This window comes from Neltuma alba, unplaced genomic scaffold, assembly GCF_004799145.2.
Source record: "Neltuma alba isolate B1F8T4 unplaced genomic scaffold, ASM479914v2 tig00011779_pilon, whole genome shotgun sequence".
Classification (NCBI taxonomy): Eukaryota; Viridiplantae; Streptophyta; class Magnoliopsida; order Fabales; family Fabaceae; genus Neltuma; species Neltuma alba.
In genome coordinates this window covers 9,381-31,686 of record NW_021636402.1, presented here as the reverse complement: position 1 = coordinate 31,686, position 22,306 = coordinate 9,381, and the positions used below count along the sequence as shown (strand labels likewise).

The 22,306-nt window shown below is 34.2% G+C and overlaps 1 protein-coding gene across 1 annotated transcript; it reads left to right on the top strand.

Annotated features, from left to right (window-relative positions):
• Positions 1-1,759: 1,759 nt before the first annotated feature.
• On the top strand, positions 1,760-21,828 carry LOC114717863 (TMV resistance protein N-like). Its single transcript, XM_028903088.1, has 6 exons — positions 1,760-1,767; positions 15,580-16,503; positions 17,253-18,357; positions 18,509-18,784; positions 18,897-19,613; positions 20,010-21,828. Exons 2-6 carry the CDS (start codon positions 15,749-15,751, stop codon positions 20,433-20,435), a joined length of 3,279 nt encoding a protein of 1,092 aa, XP_028758921.1. The 5' UTR covers positions 1,760-1,767; positions 15,580-15,748; the 3' UTR covers positions 20,436-21,828.
• The last annotated feature ends 478 nt before the right edge of the window (positions 21,829-22,306 follow it).

Below are 22,306 nucleotides of genomic sequence, written 5' to 3'. Positions count from 1 at the left end.
CGTTGAAGACCATGATTAAATTAAATTATCTTCATGATGGCGCGTAATTGATGCTGATCATCTCTTTGAATCTCATACTCCCTCTTGTTCTTACTGCAAGAAATTCTCACGTATAATAAAAAAGACAATTAAAATCTGTCTTAAATTAATAATTTATTTCAACTTAAATAATAAGAAAACTTAATTTGGAAGTCCTTATAGTTTTTATCTATTTTGAATTAGGTACTTATATACTACTTCCAGTCCTAATTATAAGACCCAGTTGACTTATTTGAAGAGATTAAGGAAGTAGTTAATAGTTATTTTAATAAATAAGTGTTGTTATTCCTAAAATATCCTTGCTAATTAAGTGTATTGGCTAGAACTATCAATTAGAAGGACTATCTTGGAAAAAATGTATAAATATGAGAGAAAAATAGATTGGGGTCTTATAATTAGGACCAAACAAAAAGTCAAACGGGGTCTTATATTAAGGACCGGAGTAGTATTTTTTTATTAAATCCTTTAATTTTTTTTACTGTTAGATTAGTTAATCCTTACTGTTAAATAACTATTAATGCTGTTAAAATCTCCGTTAGGACGTTTGAGACATCTCCTTCGCCATTTAGCCTGACCCGTTTCCGCCAGCTATCTCTTGTCCAGTTGATATCACCTCCACTCTCTTCCGTTCACACTACCCCACTATCTCTCTCTCCTCTTTCGGTGCCAAAAAGTTGAGTCCTTAGCCTGAAATTCTGGCACAGAAGTTTACACCGATGAGGATGTTGGATGACTTGACACAACCATGAACTATGCTTTGTGCAACCACTTCGTGCAAATACTCAAACCCTCCTTGTGCTCCTGTCGCGATTTTCAACCTCTTCATCTTATCCAAAAGCGAAGCCCACTTGTGTTTGATGCAGATACAGTTACAGGCTTACCCAATTCACTCACTATGATTCTCTCGTCGGCTTCTTCTGAGAAACCCATGATGGGAACTATGTTGGGGTGTTGTGCTAATGAGAGCTGTTTTATCATAGAAAAGAACACAAAGTTCTGCGTTGCTCAGAACAAGTCAAGGGTGAATCCTTTTGACTGCTGCGAGCTTGTCTTGGTCTGAGTAATCTTGCGTACACAGTTTCGAGTCAGACCTTGTCGACGATTCTCCGGTGGTTGAAGCCTCTGTTTTGGCGTCGATGTTGCTAGGTATGAACAAGCACAGATTTTTACAGGGAGTGCTTCTTTGGATTCTGCTGCAGTTTCTTTTTGCAGGCAAGGAATAGGATTATGGCGAGGATGACAATGGATATTGACAGACTAAGCAAAGACCAAATCATAATCAATATGGTTAGGAGTAAGAAGATTCATTTTTGTGAATTGTTGAAGAAGAAAAAGGAGAGAGAAGGAAAGGAGGTGGAAAATGCAGTGGGTTTGTCAAAGAGGCAAGAAAAAGTGGAGTATCCGTATATGAGAGTCTAACAAAAGTTGGTGTGAGATTGAGGCTTTGAATTTGAAGACAACAGAACACCACTTGTCTCGGTTCAAAGCACAACAGTGGAGATGTTCAGACGTCCAAGCAAAAATTTTAACGGCGTTAACAGTCGTTTAACTGCAGGGACTAATGGATCTAACGGTAGAAAAGTTGACAAACAAATTTAACAAACTTTTTTGGGTTAAAAAAAAGAAGGTAACATCTTGATGCATTTATAAGTGAGACCTGTTATTGGGGATTAAAAAACACAAAGCCACTGCTGAGAATAGCTATATAAATGTGCACCAAAGAAATAAGTTCAAGAAAAACAGGCTGAGAATAAAAACAAATGGTAATAAAATGGGCAGCCTGGATTTTATAGTTTTATTATATAATTTAGGGAAATTTTGATTAAGGACCGCTGGTGGGAATTAATTTCAAACAGCTCAAAAAAAAAAATCTAAAATTTCAGTTAAGATTCTGAAATTTCACTGAATAACCCAGGGGACAAACTAAATTAATTGCTGAAGCCATTTTACTGAAATGCCATGCGAACTGCATCTGTTGAAAAAGAAGAAGAAAGAGGGAAAAAGAAGAGCTTGGTGAGTGGGGTAAATCATTTTTTCCAAAATTTTTGTTCTATTGAGCATAGCTGGGCTGTGATAGTTGAATAATGTAGAAATGAGCGTTTAAATATATGGGTAAGTAAGTAGTAAGTGAGAAAAAATCTAATATAGCTTTTAAGTTTAGAGAGAGATTGTTATCTTCTTCTTCTTTGAAGTTAATAAACATAAGGTGTTAGTGATTTTTGAAAAGTGGGTGAAAATGAGTGAACACTAACTGTAATACGTTGTTAAAGGAACTTAGGAAGGGAGAACTGAAAGAAAAATGGGTGAATGTACTGAAATGGGTGATATGAAAATGAAATGTGCATAAAAATAGTAACTTGCAGTTGTGAAAATATGTATTCAGATTGTAAATTTGCAAATTGGAGTTGTGCAGGAAAATGACAATTTAATGTTATGAAAACCGGTATTTCTATTGTAAACCCACAAATTCCTATTGTTAACGCATACTATCTATTATTATTGAAAGTTCATTGAAATTGATAGTTGAATGATGTGCAATAACGGATTATAAATGGTTATTAGTGGCGAGAAACAACTATTTTGCAGAAGTATGAGTTGATTAAGTGCTTATCTATGAATGCATTATTTTTAGATTTCAATCTTGTACTCCACTGTGTCCCTTATTTGATGGTTCTTAATGTTATACAATAGGAAGAACTCAGTTCCCTAAGGTCAAACTTGCTGTGACGACTCATTACTCATGCAAGAAATACACGGTTGGCAGCTGTTGTACAACTACTTGCAAAGATACAAACACAACCAAGAGAAAATTGAAGAGGGATCTGTCAGCTCAAGATGTCTTTTATGTTAGCAAAGGATGTGTCAATTTTTATCGTAAGGATTACCCACAATTTCATTTTCAGTGCAATGAACTATATATTATGTGTTTATTACATGTCTACTAATGATAATGTATTCCCCCCACAAATTTCATACTTTGAGTGTAAATGATTAACTACTGGAATTAGGGAATTTGCAACAATAATAGCTAAGTTTACAACAGGGGCTCCTGTTTTTGCAAGTGGTTTTTTAAAATATAACTGAACCATCACGCTAGAGTCTGTCAAGTGTGTTCACGATTAGGTTTAGACAATTTGCAAAAAGCGTTGGGAAATTTAGAACAGGAACTCGTGTATTCATAAATGGACTTACGTAATTGGCAACAGGAGTTAGGGAATGTGCTAAAATGATACATGCGTTACAACAGGAATTAGAGAATTTGCAAAAACAATACATTAATTAACAACAGAAATACATTCATTCACAAATGGACAAAATCTTTCATACATTTATAATTTTACCAGCCAATTTTAGCACAGAATTTGGGATAGCTTGTTGTCACGTACAGTCAAGAAATATTTCAACTATCAATTCATTATACGAAAAAGATTACAACCCACCACCAAATATGTCCACTTACTCTCGTGCACTGTCCAACTGTGATGCTTGTCTCAAGTCTTTCTCATTGTTGCAAACATAAACATGCCAACTATTATCGTTGTACTTAATTAATTGTCCTACTTCAATATCATCGATAAGGTCCAAAAATGTTTCCTGTTCAAACTAACTGTATACTTCATTTTATATTGACCACTGCTTAGCCAAACATCATTTGCTACCATGCTTTGTAGTTCTTCATACATTATCCCTTTTCTAATCAATCTTCTACTTATAATACTCCTTTCATATACTAATTTTCCTTCTAAGGTCTTCACAAATTCCCCTCCCATATCGAAGATGCAAAATAGTTGTTTCCCGCCACCAGTAGCCATTTATAATCAGTTGCTGCATATCATTCAACTATCAATTTCAATCAACTTTCAATAATAATAGACAATATGCGTTAACAACAGGAATTTACGGGTTTACAACAGAAATACCGGTTTTCATAACATTAAATTGCCATTTTCCTGCACAACTTCAATTTGCAAATTTACAATCCGAATACATATTTTCACAACTGCAAGTTACCATTTTTCTGCACATTTCATTTTCATATCACCCATTTCAGCACATTCACCTATTTTTCTTTCAATTCTCCCTTCCTAAGTTCCTTCAACAACGTATTACAGTCAGTGTTCACCCATTCTCACTCACTTTTCAAAAATCACTAACACCTCATGTTTATTATCTTCAAAGAAGAAGAAGATAACAATCTCTCTCTAAAGAAAAAGAAGATAACAATCTCTCTCTAAACTTAAAAGCTGTATCAGATATTTTCTCCCTTACTACCTACTTACCCATGTATTTAAACACTATTTCTATATATTCAACTATCACAACCCAATTATGCTCAACAGAACGAAAATTTTGGGAAAAACGATTTATCTCACACACCAAGCTCTTCTTTTTTCCTCTTTCTTCTTCCTTTTCAGCAGATGCAGTTCGCAGGGCATTTCAGTAAAATGGCTTCAGTAATTAATTTCAGTTTGCCTCCTAGTCCTTCAGTGAAATTTCAAAATCCTTAACTGAAATTTCAAATTTTTTTGGAGACTGTTTGAAATTAATTCCCATCTACGGTCCTTAATTGAAATTTTCCCTATAATTTATATAACTAATTTTGATTATGAAATATACTAATTATTGATAAAAAATAATAAAGACAATTTATGAAAATCATACACAAAGATAGTATGGAGTTTTTCAAGACCAAATAATCTAAGAAATGTTATAAAACAAAAAAGATGAAAATACAAAGACAAAAATAAGAAAAGATAAACATTGAATCACTGCTAGTCCTATCCTCCTGCCCCAATTCTCCTATCTGAAGCTTAGGTTTTGAGAGCTTAAAATCATGGTTTTTTTTTTTTTTGTCTTCTGCAAGCTTTTCTCTACCTACTGATATAGAAGTAAAAATGTTAAACTGAAACTCGCCTAAAGAACAAGGTAATTTAAAATTAACAATAATGAACTCTTCTTCCCCCTTGAAACTAAAATGTTAATCAAATATGACTCTTAAAAAGTTAAAGAGAAAATTAATCTTTTGGTCTTGTAAGTTTTAACTCAGTTGTGACTCAATCTTTTAATTATGACTCGATGTAACTAAATCCCTAAACTTGTAACTAGCTTAAAACTCAATCTTTAATATTTACTGCATTTAAAAATTATATCACCTATAAGTCAAACTGAGTCATCCAACCTGTCATGAATAAGCTGCCATATAAGAGCCACATCAGCATAAGGAGAGAAGGGGGAAAAGCCTGGGCAATCAACGATGCCAAAGAAAAGGCCAGTGTTGGAGAAGACAACCCAATTCTGACACCAAAACAGTTGTCCTCAATGACACACTCACCAAATACATGAGTCTCGAGTACATTAACAAAATCATTAATTCGTTTTCTCTAATTGAATTCCATCTTCTGTGCTTGATGCTTAAAATCACACTGTGCCTACCCATTGTATAGAAAACAAGTGACCCACAGATTGAAAATACGTGCTTCGAAGTCACTCCATATAAGGACAACTATTTACTGAATTACATTCCAAACATTTTTTTCGTTACTCATTCATCCTATGACTATGCAAAACAATAGGGAAAAAAAAAAAGGTCCGAGATAGTGGAGGAGGAGGATTCTTATTAGTGAGCTATTGTGTTCAAGGGAAAATTGCACCAAAGTCCCACCCAAGAGCATTAAATACAAAAACGTTCTTTGAAATTATCAAATTATTCTGAAGTCTCAAAGGACCTTATTATAAAATAATTCATTTGTTTAATTACCAAATTGCTCTTTTTTTTTTTTTAAGTTTGCATTGATAACTAAAAGAGTAGTTATTGACAATTTAAGGTGTAAAGATTGACAACTATCGCTGCAGGTATTGACAACTTATGCATTACATTTTGTGATGTGTGAGAAAATATGTTGTCAATACCTATGCGATAGTTGTCAATACTTACACCTTAAGTTGTCAATGACTGTTCTTTTAATTGTCAATGCAAACTTAATAAAAAAAAAGGGCAAGTTAGTAATTAAATAAATAAAATTTATTACAATGAGGTCTCTTGAGACTTTAAAATAATTTAATGATTTTAAGAGATTTTTTTATATTTAATTTCCTTGAGTGAGACTTTATTGCAATTTCCCTATGTTCAATTTCAATTGTTCTTATATCTAAAGCATCATTAAAGGATGGCTATTGTCACGACAGAGAACATCTATGCATGTGAAGTCCCACATCGGCTGGAGAGGGGAATGAAGCATGCCTTATAAGAGTGCAGATACCTCTCCCTCGCAGACGCGTTTTTTGGGTGGTTATGGCTTCACCCAGGGGAACAAAACCGTGAGGTGGCTACGACTGCACCAAAAGATAATATCCACGAGCGACACCCTAGGGTGGCTACAGCTGCACTCCAGGACCTATAGATGTTACAATGTAGGCGGAAAAAGTAAACATATTCTTAGATCTCAGTGCCTAGGCTTTTTAATGAGTGGTCATTGAGGGTAACTGTTTTAATATCGGAATTGGGTTGTCTTCCCTGGCAACAGCCTCTTTTTGGGATCGTTGATTACCCAGGCTTTTCCCCCTTCTCTCCTTATACTGATGTGGCTCTTATATGGCAGCTCATTCATGCCATGTTGGATGACTCATTTTGAGTTATAGGTGATAAGGATATAATTTTTAAATGGAGTAAATATTAAGTACTAGGTTTTAAGCGAGTTAAAAGTTCAGGGACTGATTTATACCGAGTCATAATGAAGGGACTGAGTCATATCTGAGTTAAAACTTAATCTTATTACAAATAACTAATTTAATTAATTTTTTTAATATTCATAAATTAATTATTTAGCTTCTATATGAGTAGGATAGTATTAAGGATGAATACAAAATTCAGAAAGAAAAAAAAAAGGACCTAAAACTTGAGGATAATTCGTCCTCACTTTGGTAAGGAGACGTGATATCATCTTCACTCATCAGAGAGCGTTCTATCGCCCGCCGCTGAGGCGATGATGCCGGCCGATCCGTACGGTCCATTTTCTGTCAGCTGCCACCGCAACTGTTTGAATCTTTATGCCTGCAAATGAGAGGCGTATTGAGTTATGCAATCATCCATTTTGGGGCAAATCCAACATAAAGATGAAAGCAAGAGATTTGAGAGGAAGTTAATTACCTGTGTGTCGAGGTGGGAAGGATGAGAGATTAATCTTATTTCCAAGGTGATCGGAAGAAGAAAGACATATAAGAGGCTTTTGCTGCTTCTAGATCTCACCCTTCAGAATTTTCTTCAGAAATTAATGATCCTGTGAAGAAGGCTTGGTGAAAAGTAGCTACCCGGCTGGGCAAGTAGGCTGAGAAAAAAAATGTTCAACCCAATCCAAAGAAAAAAAATCGACTTGAAAAAATGGATATTTTTGAGTTGGGCTAAACATAGGCATGACAAGGCCATGGGCAAGATATGCCGCCCCTACCTATTCGGCTTAGCCCAAAAAATATGTATTATAATGTATAATATATTATGATATTGTATTTAACCATTTTTTGGACCAAAAACACAATTATGTTCCCTGCACGCCTTGAAATTGTCTTAATAACGGTTTTAAGTTGTGACTAAAACGGTGAATTACTCATAAGATAGTCTGCAGCGGAAATTAATATACTAACGTATCAATCGAATTAGAAAATTGGGATTTTAATGGCTGGGTAAATGATGGATAGTGTGCTGGCCAAAAAAAAAAAAAACAATACATATTGTTGATATTTTTTGTTTCTTTGAAGCAAGACAATGTCAGCAATAAATATATAGCAAAAAATATTACTACATTCGGTTCTTAATATAAGAGCTTGTTTAATTTTTATTTTGGTCCTAAATATAAGATTTCAGTCTATTTTGTCTCTCATATTCATTTTTTTTCAAGAGAGTCCTTGTAATAATGGTAGTTCTACCCAATACATTTGATTAACAAGGATATTTTAGAAAAAACAACACTTATTTATTATAAATAACTAACTTAACTAGTTTTTTTAATTTACCCAAATTAGTCAATTGACTCTTATATTAAGGATTGGATATAGTATATTATAAGCCTGGAATATATTTTTCAGGTATTATTAGAAACTGTTTTCTTCATATGATATATCACAGTGTTACTACTTGGGCAAGGAAGCCCGTCTCATTCAGCCTGCTTTTGCCCAATCTGAAATGTTTAGGAATTTTATGCGCAGGGTTAGACAACAAGTTACAAAATGCAGCTTGCTCATCTTTTAGACTAGGCATCGAGCAACGGTTCAATGTTATTGCATTGAGGCATTTGATAGGTCAGTGAGGGATGATCTTATGCACTATAATTATCCTTTTAGAGGCAAGAATGTTTTGATGGCTATTGACTTTTGTCAAATCCTTCCAATTATTCCTAAAGGTTCATGAGCCAATGTTGTTAATGCATGTATTAACTCTTCATATTTATGAGATTATTGCATCATATTTCAATTGACACAGAATATGTGATTGCCCTTAACATCAACAAATTAAATGAAGATTGTAATAACATTTTGAACAATGGTTTTTGGATGTTGATGATGGTAAGTTAGGCATGCCCCATGATGACACAACAAAGATAGAAATGCTTCGTGAATTATTGTTGCAAAATTACACAAATTCTGTGGCTGCAACTATATATCCCAATTTGTTGGAGAATTTGACTAATAGTGATTATTTTAATAACATGGCTATTCTATCTTTAACAATTGAAGTTGTTAGTCACATGAACGAATTTATGTGTTCTATAATTCCTAGTGATTATGTTGAATATTTTAACTGTGACTTTGTTTGTAAATCATCACAGGATAGTGATGGTTTTGCAAACCTTCATATAACAGAGTTCTTGAGTACCATTTCCAGCTCTGGGTTACCCAGACATAAGTTGACATTGAAAGTTGGAGCACTTGTCATGTCGTCGAGGAATATTGATCAAACCTCTGGACTATGCAATGGGACAAGATTAATGATAACTCATTTAACATTGAATGGTTCAAAGCCAATGAGAAGGTTCTAATTCATCATATGGACATGAATCCTTCTGATAGTCTTTTGCCATTTCGAATGAATAGATAGAGGAGGCAGTTCCTAATTGCGTAATCATTTACAGTGACTATAAATAAAAGTTAGGACTAATTATTACGCTTTGTAGGTTTATACCTACCAAAGCCTGTGTCCACACATGGGCAACTATATGCTACTCTTTCAAGATTTAAGTCAATTGACATTCTAAAGATTCTGTTGCATGACAGTCAAAATAAAAATGCGAAAACAACCACCAGTGTTGTTTATAGGAAGGTTTTTCGAAATGTTATTGTGGGAGTTTGAGTTGTTATCATTTGGTGAATTGTTTGAAGTGGAATTTTTTTTTTTTAACTTATGACACATATTATTGTTGCTACGTATCCACTCATTTATTTGGATTGCTCTTTTTAATTGTTAGGTGAACTATTATAACTAACTTGTGTTTATTTTTTTCAGCTTTAGAAATGTGAAGCTAACGCATTCTGCGCATCGTCTGGGGTAGCACATTAGTTTCTCAAACAGTTTGATCGAAGACCTTCATAAAATCCATGAAGGATCCATAAAGATTATTCCGAAATGAAGCAGATCAAAGAGACTAGGATGTCGTGGATCAGCTGAAATGGTTCTGAAGGTGGGTTTAAAGCTCGATTGTCACACTATCAGTGAATCACGCCGAAGTGTCGAACTGTCGAAGCTTGAAGGAAGGAAGCACAGAGGAGTTGAGGATGTTACCAACTATGTGATGACAGTGCGAGAGCAAGAAGTCTGAAGAGGCAAGGAACGACCGAGCTCAGCGGGAAGAAATGGAAAAGATAAAGGTCATTCTTGGGTAGTTGAAGATGGAGGTTGGTAGCCGCCGCCGCCTCCCTCTTTGCCGTTGGTCTTGTTCTTGACACCGCCACCAGGTGAGTGCTCACTCTCAGTTAGGCTCCGCATAGCGGCGATAGTGGTGGGGTGTGAACTGGCTGGAAGAAAAGAATGGAAGGGGCAAAAATGGGTCAGGGTGGCATGGAATTGATTTCTTTGGGGGTAAGATGGAAATCATTTCCATCCATTTTGATGGGGTTGGAATTGAAATATTTTTCAATTCCATCGTAACAAATAAATATTGGGATGGAAATTAATTCCATTTTTATTTCCGCAACCCCTCTAATTCCATCGTACCAAACGTGACAACAAAGTTTATGGTAGGTAATTTTGCTCTTATAAGGAAAAGAACATAAGTTTAAATTTCGAGAAATGTATTTATTGTGAGGGTTTTAATCTTAACACTCCCGACCGATAGAGTTTAATCTTAAACTCAAAGTGATTGTTATTTTTTAAAAAAAAGAATGATTTTGCCCACGTTTCCAAGATTGCTAGCTTGACCGCTTGTTTACTCGTGTGAAAAAATCAATCATAGAAAATTAAGGATTATGCACTAACCAAGTTCACACACAAACAAACACACATTTCCAATAAATAATAGTAACAATACTTTAATGATTTCTTGAACTAAAGTAATACTAATTGCTTGTCTCCTCTTTATGCCTACTATCCTTGTCATGCGATGCAGACATCCAACAAACCATCAATGTTCATTAAAAAAATATTATTCTGAAGATTGTGATTAAATTATCTTCTTAATTGCCCGTGATTAACGCTGATGATCTCTTTAATAAATCTGAAAGAGTTGTTAGACAAATTTATCAAACTCTCTTTTTCCTTTGGTGGTAAAAAAAGCCAACATCTTTGTGCAATTATAAACGGGACGCGTTATGGGGACTTAAAAAAGAAAAGAAAAAGGATGTGCTCATCTGACTCAGATTCAAAGCACATATAAAAGCAAATTAAATTAGAAAAATAAAAAATTGAAATTACCAAATGACAAATCAGATTTGGTTTTCACATTGTAATAGGTTTTCTTATTTTCACATTGTAATAGGTTTTGACAATACTTAATTTATAAATAACAACATATTTTTATAAGAATTTTTTATTGAGATTTGTAAATAACAATATATTTTTATCAGCAGTATGGAAAACACAACGGTTAGTATAGGCTGAGAGATCTTTCTTTGAACTTAACATTAATTTTTATTTTATTTTGCATAATAGTAAAGTATAATTTTAGTCATTTAATTTTACATAATGTTCCAATTTAATTCTTTAACTTTAAAAAATATATTTTTAGCCTTTTAACCTTAAAACTATTAACAAAACATGATGATATAAATATCCTAAATGTTTTTTTTATACAATATAAAGATCCTAAATGTTAAAAAAACATTCTCAATTCTAGTTTATGTTGTTCTTCTATTATTGTACTTTGAACTTTTTTTTTTACTTAATATCATTTTGCCTTTATTTCAAACAAAAAAAAGCCTTTGCCCAAAGAAAAAAAGCCACCGACACGAAGATTTTACCTATCCAATCGAACTCCTTTTTTAGCCTGAATTGAATCTTTTTTACTCCTCCGGTCCTTAATAGGACCTAATTCTTGAGTTGGTTTTGGTCCTAAATATAGACCCATTTCTCATATTATCAATTTTCTCTAAATTACCCCTATAGACACCCTCAACTATAATCAAATAGAAGAAGGAGATGAGGTATTAAAGATGATTATGGTGTTTTAGGAAAAATGTGTCACTTTTTTATAATTAACTAACTTACCTAACTTCCTTAATCTAATCAAATTAGTTAAATGGGTCTTATATTAAGGACCGGAGGAGTATATTGTTTTTGAGTAGTTTGATCCTGTGAGGGAATGGAAATGATTTGTTTTTACCGTCATCTTCACTCTACACAATATCTGAACTTCTCATATCGCGTTCTGCATACAAGATCTGATTAATTATTTTTTTTAAATTAATTAAGTCAGTCATGTATTATAAAAGTTGTGATCCACGTTTTTAAATATCCTTATTTTTGGTCACCATGCGTACATAAAAAATGTATTACATTTTAATTGAAAAATTATAATTATAAAAAATGATTGAGGACGGTATGAGGGAAAAAGTTAAAAGGCATCAACGCGTGGGGCCCCATTCAGAACACGAAACGGGGAAACTCCTTTCCTAGCAATCGATGACATTGATTTGACTCCGCTTTAATTGCCATAATTAAAAGGGAACTGCGTTGTGGGATCGGTAATTTGCTGGTGAATTAATTAGCCATGGCGTCGTGTTTGGCTTCTGCGTCCTCCAAATTCAAATACGACGTGTTCATAACTCTGAGAGATCCCAAGGGGTGTGTAAAAGGCTATGTCGTGAACAAATTGAGAGATGCTGGAATCAGAGCTTTCGTCGACGACGAAGAAGAAGTGTTGTACAGTGGCCGTCAGGAGTCAATGATGTCAGGGTCAGATTGATTGTCATTTTTTTCACCGGAGTTCCTCAGTCGAAGAAGTGTCTCAAGAGACTGGTGGCCAGGACTATGTGGTGGAATGACAACGCGATGCCTGTATTCTGTGGAGTAAGCCGGCGGCAAGTGCATGACGAGATGGTGGCTTTGGCTCCCAGATTTGACCTCACGGGAGTTGCTTCCCGGCCTGGCTTCAAACTCTCCGTTGATTCCGGGTAATAAATTATCCCCTTTTGCTCCTCCATTTTTTCCTTTCATCAATTTTTTTTATAAGAAATACTACCTCCGATCCGATCCTAATTATAAGATCCAATTGACTTATTTGAGAAGATTAAGAAAGTAAGTTAAGTTAGTTATTTGTAATAAATAAGTGTTGTCATTCTTAAAATATCCTTGCTAATTAAGTATATGGCTAGAACTATCATTATGAAGCATATCTTGGAAAAAAATACATAAATATGGAAGAGAATGGATTGGGGTCTTATAATTAGGACAAACAAAAAGTCAAACAGGATCTTCATCAATTTTTTTATAAGAAAGTACTAATTATTAAAATTACGTAGTTTAAAGAGAAAGCTAATTTAAAAATCCTTATAGCAGCGAGGTTCAGAGTGAGAATTGTTTCTTATCGAACTCATAGCGGTAGTTAGAGCACACTGCCTTGCAGTTATGCACTCATCACCCTTAAGTGAGAACTGCTGGGTTGTCATTGAAGTTCTGAGCCAGAGCACTCACCACCCGTTCTTAATGGAGGCTCTGTTTTTTGTGTTGGAAACAGAGCCAAACAGAGTAGTCTATTAAAAAAAGTACTTATCTCACATTGAAGATGAAAACTTGAGTTTGCAGAAGCACGAGTTTGGCTTTGTGATTAGGGAAAGGGAAGGTGGTATGGAGAGATGGGAGGGAATCGTGAGCCACTTACATGTCGGGAGAACGTTGGGGATGGAGTGGAGTTGATGGTCAGCAATGGTTAAAGAGAGAGGAGAGCTTTAGAGTGGTCAACGGAAATTTTTACCACCGTTAGTTTATATTTAACAGGAAAGATTAATGGATGTAATGATGAAAAGTTATAGGATTCAATAAAATAGAAAAAAATTGAGCAACTTGGCTCAAAATCAAAGAAAACTATAAATTCCTTCAAATTAATTTTTCATAGTTTAAATTTAATCAAAAATAATAAATATATAAGGTATATATATATTTTTTCAATTATACCTCCATATATAAAAAGATTGATAAATAATGAGTAAAAATTTATTGTAAAGAAATAATAGTTGACATATATTTAATAGGGTAAAAATAAAAAAAACAGTTTAAAATTTTAAACAAAAAGATTTGTTTCTTGTATTTAGAAATATTATTATAAGAGATATTAAATACTTCTCTGGTCTTTAATATAAAACTCATTTAACATTTAACTAGATTAAGGAAATTAGATAAATTAGTTAATTATAAAAAATGTGACACATTTTTTCTAAAATACCATTATCATCTTTTTAATACCATATCTTCCTCTTTTACTTGATTATAGTTGATGACGTATCTACAGGGATAATTTAAAGAAAATGGATAAACATGAGAAATGGGTCTTATATTTAGGATCAAAACCAACTAATAATTGGGTTCTATATTAAGGACCGAAAGAGTATCAAGTAGCTTGGAAGCACTCTCTCTCAGTAATATACTTTGTATTTTTCCCGTTCTTGGACGTTAAGCAAGCTACCTAAAATTAATCTACCCCCACGGTCTTCCTTTTAGTGTTCTATTTGTGCTCCCCATAGCTTTCAAACTTGAAGATGAAAGCATTCTACTCTACCTCTGTATCTAGACATTCCTGCCAATGCTAATCCTTGTTAACTATCAATATTGTCATTGCTCTATCTATGATTTTATCAGTCATGATATCCTTCTTAAATGTGTAGGTCAATTAGTTATAGTGTTCTATAAATATTACCAAATAGCGAAGTTGATTTCCTGATCAGTTTGCTAAATCAAGAAGCAATAGATAGAGTAAGGAGTGAAGAGTGACAAAAAATTTATCGTGATTTGATCCACCGCTTATCTGTCCAGTCCCCTTACAACTAAAAGTTTCTCGTTCTAACCTGCAGCACAATGTTAGATCTCTAGCTAACATCAAAATATAGGAATTTCATAGCTCACTTACAACTAGCTAACTCAAATCTCATAGGCAATCAAAGCCTGACAATAGCAGCAACAACAAGCTCTCTTGTCCAGGGGGTTTAAGCAAGCTAACCCATTACACAGAGCACTGTAAGTATTTTCAATAAAGCTTTGACACAAACCCTAACTTGGATTGTGTTACCAAGAAAGCTTAAATGCAGAACACTTTTGGTCACTCATTAAAGCCCATAGGGTCTTCTATATGATTCTTCATATCTTCATGCACTTAACCCTCACACATGATTAGATCTCACTAGGGAGATGATCAAGTCGCAGCTCTCACTAGAGGGAGAAACCTTCTCAAAAAAATAATTCAAATATAGAAGGCCAACATTTCTTTTACACACACGCATAGTTTCATAACACATACCTCTATGTGCTTTTAATCTAATGTTACCCTGCCAATTGTGACAGGAATGAATTCAGTAGCTGCATGTCAAACTTGGGTTTTTCCATGTTGCACGATGAGTCATTTCATGACCTTCCATGCTATCAAGTAGGGTTACCACTTCGTGTGAGAGAATTGCTTAATATTTTGGGGTTGAAATACATTTTGTCGGATGATACAATCATAGTTGGAATCTGGGGAGATGGAGGTATTGGTAAAACAACGATTGCCAAAGCTATTTATGATAGAATCGGTGGCAATTTTGATGGTAAAAGTTTCCTTTCAAATATTAAGGATGTGTGGAAGGAAGGTAACGGTGAAATTCTCCTAAAAAATCAACTTATTTCAGATATTTCTGAAACTAAACTTGATAAGACAGATGATGTTGTGATGCATGAACTAATGATGCAAGAACTCAGTGGAAGAAGAGTCTAGTGGTACTTGATGATGTCAATTGTGAATTTCAACTCAAGGAATTGTGCGGAAATGTGAAGTGGTGTGGTAAAGGGAGCTTGATATTCATTACAGCAAGAAATAAGGCTATCTTAGATGCCTTTGCTGACATATCATATGAAATGAAAAGGTTAAACAGAAAGGAGTCTCTTAAACTTTTTTGCTTGCATGCATTTAAGAAATTTACTCCAACAAATGATTTTGAGGATTTTTCAGAGCAAGTCATTGGATACTGTGAAGGACTACCCTTGGCTCTCGAAGTCTTTGGCTCTCTTTTGCATAATAGGACGAAAAACGAGTGGGAAAAAATGATGAATAACATGGGAGGAATTTCTTGTGGTCCAATGCAAAAGAAGCTCAAAATTAGTTGTGAGTTATTAACTGATATAGAGAAAGATATATTTTTTAATATAGCTTCTTTTTATGTGGGTCAGAGTAAACACCATGTTACACAATTGTTAAAAAGCTCAAGACTTCCTGCCGAAACGGGAATGTCAGTAATCATTGAGCGTAATCTTGTAAAGGTCATGAATGACAAGCTTTATGTTCATGATTTGCTACAAGAGATGGGAAAGGAAATCAGTCATAGTAAGCCGAAGTTCATATATAACTATGACGTATTCTTAAGTTTTAGAGGTGACGACACACGCAAATCTTTCACTTCTCATCTTTGCAGTGCTTTAAAGCAAGCAGGTATTGAGGTCTACATGGATGAGGAAAGAATTGAAAAGGGAGAAAATATTTCATCTTCATTATTGGAAGCAATTGAAAGTTCAAGAATTTCAATTATTATATTCTCAAAGAATTATGCTGGCTCTAGTTGGTGCTTACAAGAATTAGAGAAAGTCATGGAGTGTTACAAAACAACTCATCAAGAGGTTTTACCTATATTTTTTGATGTGCGACCTTTTGAAGTTCGTAAACAACAAAACGCTTTTGGAAAAGCATGGGAAAGACTTATTAAGAGAACTTCAAGTGGCAAAATGAAGAAATTGACAACCAATGTAAAAAGAGCCCTTACAGAAGCTGCCAATTTATCTGGGTGGGACATGCATAACTACAGGTATTTTTAATCTTTTTACTCATTGCTATTTATAATGGTCGAATTCCTTAAGTTCCTTTTTTACTTTTTCATAGCAAGTTTGAGTTCCTTTTGGTGATATGAGTTTCATCTAAAATAGTCTCGTATTATGCGTGTGTATAGAAAGGGGGAGGGGAACTATATGGTTTCAACATGGGAATTATAAACCACAATGATGAAACTGCTTTTACTTATCTATCTCCAAATAATTAAAAATCACAAGAGCATCGCATAAAATATCCCAGGAAAATTAGCTACCACTACGTCACAAGCTTTTGTATAACTTTGTTTTTTGTTCAAATCGGTAATTTGTTGAAAACAAATGCCTCTATAACGATTTTGATTTAATAATCATAAATCAGGTGGAATTATCATCAGCATTTATACTTGAGTAATTCGTCAACAACAGTATATGAAAGAAAAATTGGAATAATCCTGTAATACAATATTTACTTAACGTAGGTTGTTGTATGTTAATTGACATAGATAAGTGGCCAACCACAGGGCCTGCCAATACACAGGCTTATCCTTTTATAATCAAATGCTTTTTTTTTTTTGTTAAATATATTCTATGCAACCAAATTTTCTTTAATTTGTAAAGGTAAAATCAAATTCTTTGACGAAGTTTGGTTCATGTCAGACTTGTAATATTTTCTAATTAAAATTATATAGACCATATCAACACTGTCTTATTTTGGCTTCAGTGTTATCTAACTTCTTATTGTTGCCAGAACTGAAGTCGAATTAATTGGCCATGTTACTGAAACTGTTAGAATGAAGATAGGTGACAACAAATGCCTGTTTGTTGCTCACCATCCAGTGGGATTGAAGTCTCGCGTGCAAGATATCATCCAATTGCTAAGTAGTAAATCAAATGAGGTTATCATTTCAGGGATTTGGGGAATGGGGGGTGTTGGCAAGACAACAATTGCTAAAGCCATCTATAATGAAGTTGGTCAAAGTTTTGACGGAAAGTGCTTCCTTGCAAATGTTAGGGAAGTTTGGAAGCAAGATAATGGTCCGGTTTACTTGCAAGAACAACTTCTTTCAAGTATCTTAAAATCAAGAAGGATGACACTACCTGATGTAGAAATGGGAAAAACTCTAGTAAAGGAAATCCTTTGTAAGAAAAAAGTGATTGTTGTACTTGATGATATGAACAATGAAGACCAACTAAAAGCTCTGTGCGGAAGTCTTGAGTGGTTTGGTCAAGGTAGTAGAATCATTATCACTACTAGAGATCAACATTTACTTAACGTCTTAAGAGTGATTCATGTATATAGTGTGAAAGAATTGGATGACAACGAATCTCTTGAACTTTTTAGTTGGCATGCATTTAAGCAAGCAATACCTGAACAAGATTTCATTGAACTTTCAAGAAGGATAGTTTCTTACTCTGGAGGGTTGCCCCTAGCTCTTGAAATCCTTGGCTCCTATTTATATGATAGAGAAATATTGATTTGGAGAAGTGTTTTGGAGAGATTACAACAAATTCCAAATGATCAAATCCATGAGAAGCTTAAAATAAGCTATGATGGTTTGAGCGATGATATAGAGAAAGAAATATTTCTTGATATATGTTGTTTCTTTATTGGGAAGAACAAGAGCGATGTGACACAAATATTGAATGGTTGTGGACTTCATGCAGATATTGGAATTAGTCGCTTGATTGAACGAAGCCTTGTAAGAGTTGGCAACAAAAATAAGCTTGAAATGCATGACTTATTGCGTGACATGGGAAGAGAAATTATTCGTCAGCAGTCATTAGAGGAGCCTGAGAAACGTACTAGATTATGGTTTCATGACAATGTGTTGGATGTGTTAAGAGATAAAACTGTAAGAATATTTCTGAATGACTTAATTGAATTATTTCCTTATGTTTCTTATTATTCAATATGCTCTTATCTTTTTCTTGCCAATTGTAAACCTTTATCTTAATGATTTAATCACCAAAAGATTTTGTTTTTTGTTTGTTTTTATTTGGCAGGGAACAATGTCCATCAAAGGACTGGCTTTAAACTTGTCAATGAACAATTCATTGTACTTGAGTGCCAAAACATTTAAGAATATGAGGAGGCTTCGTTTGCTTCAACTTGATAATGTACAACTTATTGGAGATTATAGTTATCTATCAACAAATTTGAGATGGCTTTGTTGGCATGGGTTTCCCTTAGAAAGCTTGCCAATGAACTTCAATCTAGAGAAGATAGTTGCCATTGACTTAAAGTGGAGTAATCTTGTGAAAGTTTGGGAGAAGAGCCAGGTACTTACATTGAGTTCTTGGAATGAAACACTAATGACAGTATTTCTATTTGTTTCCATCTGTTATTTCCCTTTTATTATTATTTTTATTTTAAACTATCTGCTTTTCACAGTTGCTGGAGGGGTTGAAAATTCTCAACCTTAGTCATTCTCATTGCTTAATAGAGACACCTGACTTTTCAAAGATACCATATCTTGAAAAGTTAATACTCAAAGATTGTCCTCGTTTGTCTATAATTCACCATTCCATTGGTGATCTTCAATATATTGTTATGTTAAATTTAAAGGACTGTAAAAGCCTCAGCCACCTCCCGAGAAGTGTATATCAATTGAAATCCTTGAAGACCCTCAATCTCTCTGGTTGTTCAAAGTTTGAAAAGCTAGAAGAAGACATTGAACAAATGGAATCTTTAACAACTTTGATGGCAAATCAAACTTCTATGGCTCAAGTTCCTTTCTCATTGTTGAGACTGAAAAGTATTAAATATGTGTCTCTGTGTGGCTATGAAGGATTATCACGTGATGTATTTCCATCTCTTTCTTTGTCTTGGATGTCACCATCAACACATTATTCAAAGTCATTGTCGCAAGCATTTTGGTCCATGCCAGCTTTAATTAGGGGTCTATCACATCCTTTATCTTCAAGAAGATATGAAACATCAGAAGCAAGACCGAGCACATCTCAGGTTTCATGCCAAAATGCTCCGGCATTACTTGAATTTCATGATCAAGTTCACAGAGAAAGGTCAGAAACATTGATGAGTTCTTTGATTATTCCAGTAGGGCAGTTCAACAAAATTACAGATGCCCTTCTAAAGAGTATTTCAAAGGTATTTCTCTCTATCTTAATTAATTCTCTCCTATCTCATATGCATAATCTTTTCAATACCGGGAGGGCACGTTTCTGCCATACATGTTTAACTATCTATGAGTAAATGTTCGAGAGTTGAAGGTACAACAATATAAAATGCGCTTTTATCGGTATTATATTTTTATAGTAATGCTAGATCATACTTTTAGTAAATATGTTGTTTTTGTGTGCGTAAATGTACGTGGCATAGTTAACACTATATTTACCATTTATCCCTGTGACAAACCTGTTTGCCATGTATTAAACATTGAGGTTTTTGATTTGCTTAGAGTGTCAACTATTCTTGTGAATATTATTTTCCATATTTTCTAGATTGATTGAATGGGAAGACTCTTTCCTTGTGTTCTTGGAATAGGGAAGGAATGGAGGGCTTCACTATTGTCCTCCTAAAGAAAATTATCCTGATTGGTTAGTTTTTGAACATGAGGGATCTTCAGTGTCATTTGAAGTTCCTGAAGTTTCTGGTCATAGCTTAAAGGGAATGGTCCTCAGCGTTATCTATTCATCTCTTCAAGGTAGCATGGTATCTGTAAACTCTATTGGTCTCATGATAAAGAATTTCACAAAGGCTACCATGCATTTCTACGAGCAAGAAGTCACAATAATTACTTCTGCCAATGAAGAATGGCAGAACATAGTATCTAATTTGGAGCCTGGAAATGAGGTGGAAATTGAAATCAAGTTTGCATACAAACATATTGTGATGAAGAAGACTGCAGTTTATCTTTTATATGTTGAAGAAACTGACAAGCTGATCCCTCTAGATGGCATTCAATCATAAGGTTAAGGTACATTTGTTATCTTTTAGTTAATTGGGATTGTTATGATATAAGATTCTCTTACTTATTTTTTAAATCTAGTATGACTTTTTTTAGTTTTGTTTGAAGGATAGTGCTTCAAGCTCAAGGGTTCATTTAAATAAAACGCAAGTGTTCTCCCAAAAAAAAATTAAGTGAAGAGTGATAGGTTTAAAGGTTTTCTTATTTATGTTTTTCATCTTTTATGTCATTTGTTGCAGAAAGCAAAGAAACACACGTCTTGTCCTTTTCCATCTCTTATATCATACATAATACTCTCTTTATCACTTTCATCCTGTGTTATGAATATCTATTTACATAGTTCATGATAATTATAACAGTGCAATTACATGCTGACTTTGCGTAGTTCCATGTTGCTGACTTGATATTAAAATGGCGATATGCTGGTGACCAATTTTGCTACCTCAAATGAAGCTCTTTGTTTGAAAATGTTTGAAGATGACCATGTCAGAATTTCACACTGGTTTCTACTAAACATATCCAGTCTTGAGCCCCTATTTGTCTCTAACGAAATTCTTTCAAGGAGGTATTGTATTCCAAGGTGAAAGACTATAGATCAGAAAAGCCAATTTGAAATGAGAAAATGACACAAAATTTTGATAATGGGTTGCATAAAACACCATCATCTATGTAATGTAGGTAGGATTCCAAACGGACAAAATGTTGGAGGTTTTTGAATATTTGTAATTGAAAAATATTGTTCAAATTTCTTTTTTTTTTTAATTTCTTTTTCCTTCTTTTTTTGGTGACTTTTATGGTTAATTTATTGAATCACCTCTTCAACAGCATGAGGGGACTGTAGTCTTTTTGAGCAACTGGGGCAGAAAAGGGACACGAGACTGGAGATGCAATTCCATTCGACGCCTTAGGAATTTTAAAGCTAGCTAGAACTATAATATTTCTTAAGGATCAAAATATTTTGCTCTAGGAAGTTCTCAAAAATTTCCATTATTAGTCAAAGCTTTAGTAAGGTGGTCTTTGAGAATGAAGATGTTAGAGATGGCTTTAGTAAGATATTCTTCATTGAGTTTCCGCTACTAATTTTGGTTCTTAAAATTTAAAATTAAATTCAGGTGCTGATTTGAACTTGTCGAATAATTGCCTATTCAAATCCTAAAATCTTTACCTGCTGATTTTCCTCCTTTGTTTCGTTCTACTATTGTTTCTACTCTTGAACATTGAGGTCCTCGATCTGTTTTATTTGCTTCTAGCCAGTTTCTTGATTAAATACTGGTGTACAGTACACAAAAGACTACGTTGTTCTCTCTCTTCTTTTCTGGGTTACCATAAAATTCTTATATGCTCATCCCTGTTACTGATCACAAATAGGAGAATTTGTTAAATTTTGGAGTACATCTTCTGTAGGTGAATTATCTTTAGAAGAAAACCACTACCATAAAAAAGAACTTGTTTCCCAGCCAGTTAAAGGACCAAGCACTTCAACAATGGAAGCTGAAAGTACAGCCTAAAGTGAAGCATTTCCTCTGGCAGCCTAAAGTGAAGCATTTCCTCTGGCATGCCTGTCACAATAGAGAACTGGTGCTCTACTAGAAGGTCTTCTCAATTGTGGCTCAGGTATGGAAAATTTTGAAATTATTTTCTCTTATGCAACTGGTTGAACTATACTTGGTGTAATACTCAGCTAGGGATCGTCTTCTCCAATGTGCTGGTATATTTAGAAACTACCTTGTTCTGGGCGTAATGATCTAAACCAACTGACCCCATGTGGACTTTATGTGCGGCCAGTGATAGTTTGAACGACGTATTGATTATTCAAGTGATTTGAAAGCTATTTTATGGTGAATTAAGAGGGTTATCTAACTTTTGAGGTTGA

Coding starts and splice junctions, on each gene's coding strand:
- LOC114717863 (XM_028903088.1), top strand. CDS start 15,749: ATGATGAATAACATGGGAGGAATTTCTTGTGGTCCAATGCAAAAGAAG. Junction 18,358..18,508: donor ATGTGTTAAGAGATAAAACT/GTAAGAATATTT, acceptor TTTATTTGGCAG/GGAACAATGTCCATCAAAGG. Junction 18,785..18,896: donor AAGTTTGGGAGAAGAGCCAG/GTACTTACATTG, acceptor TGCTTTTCACAG/TTGCTGGAGGGGTTGAAAAT.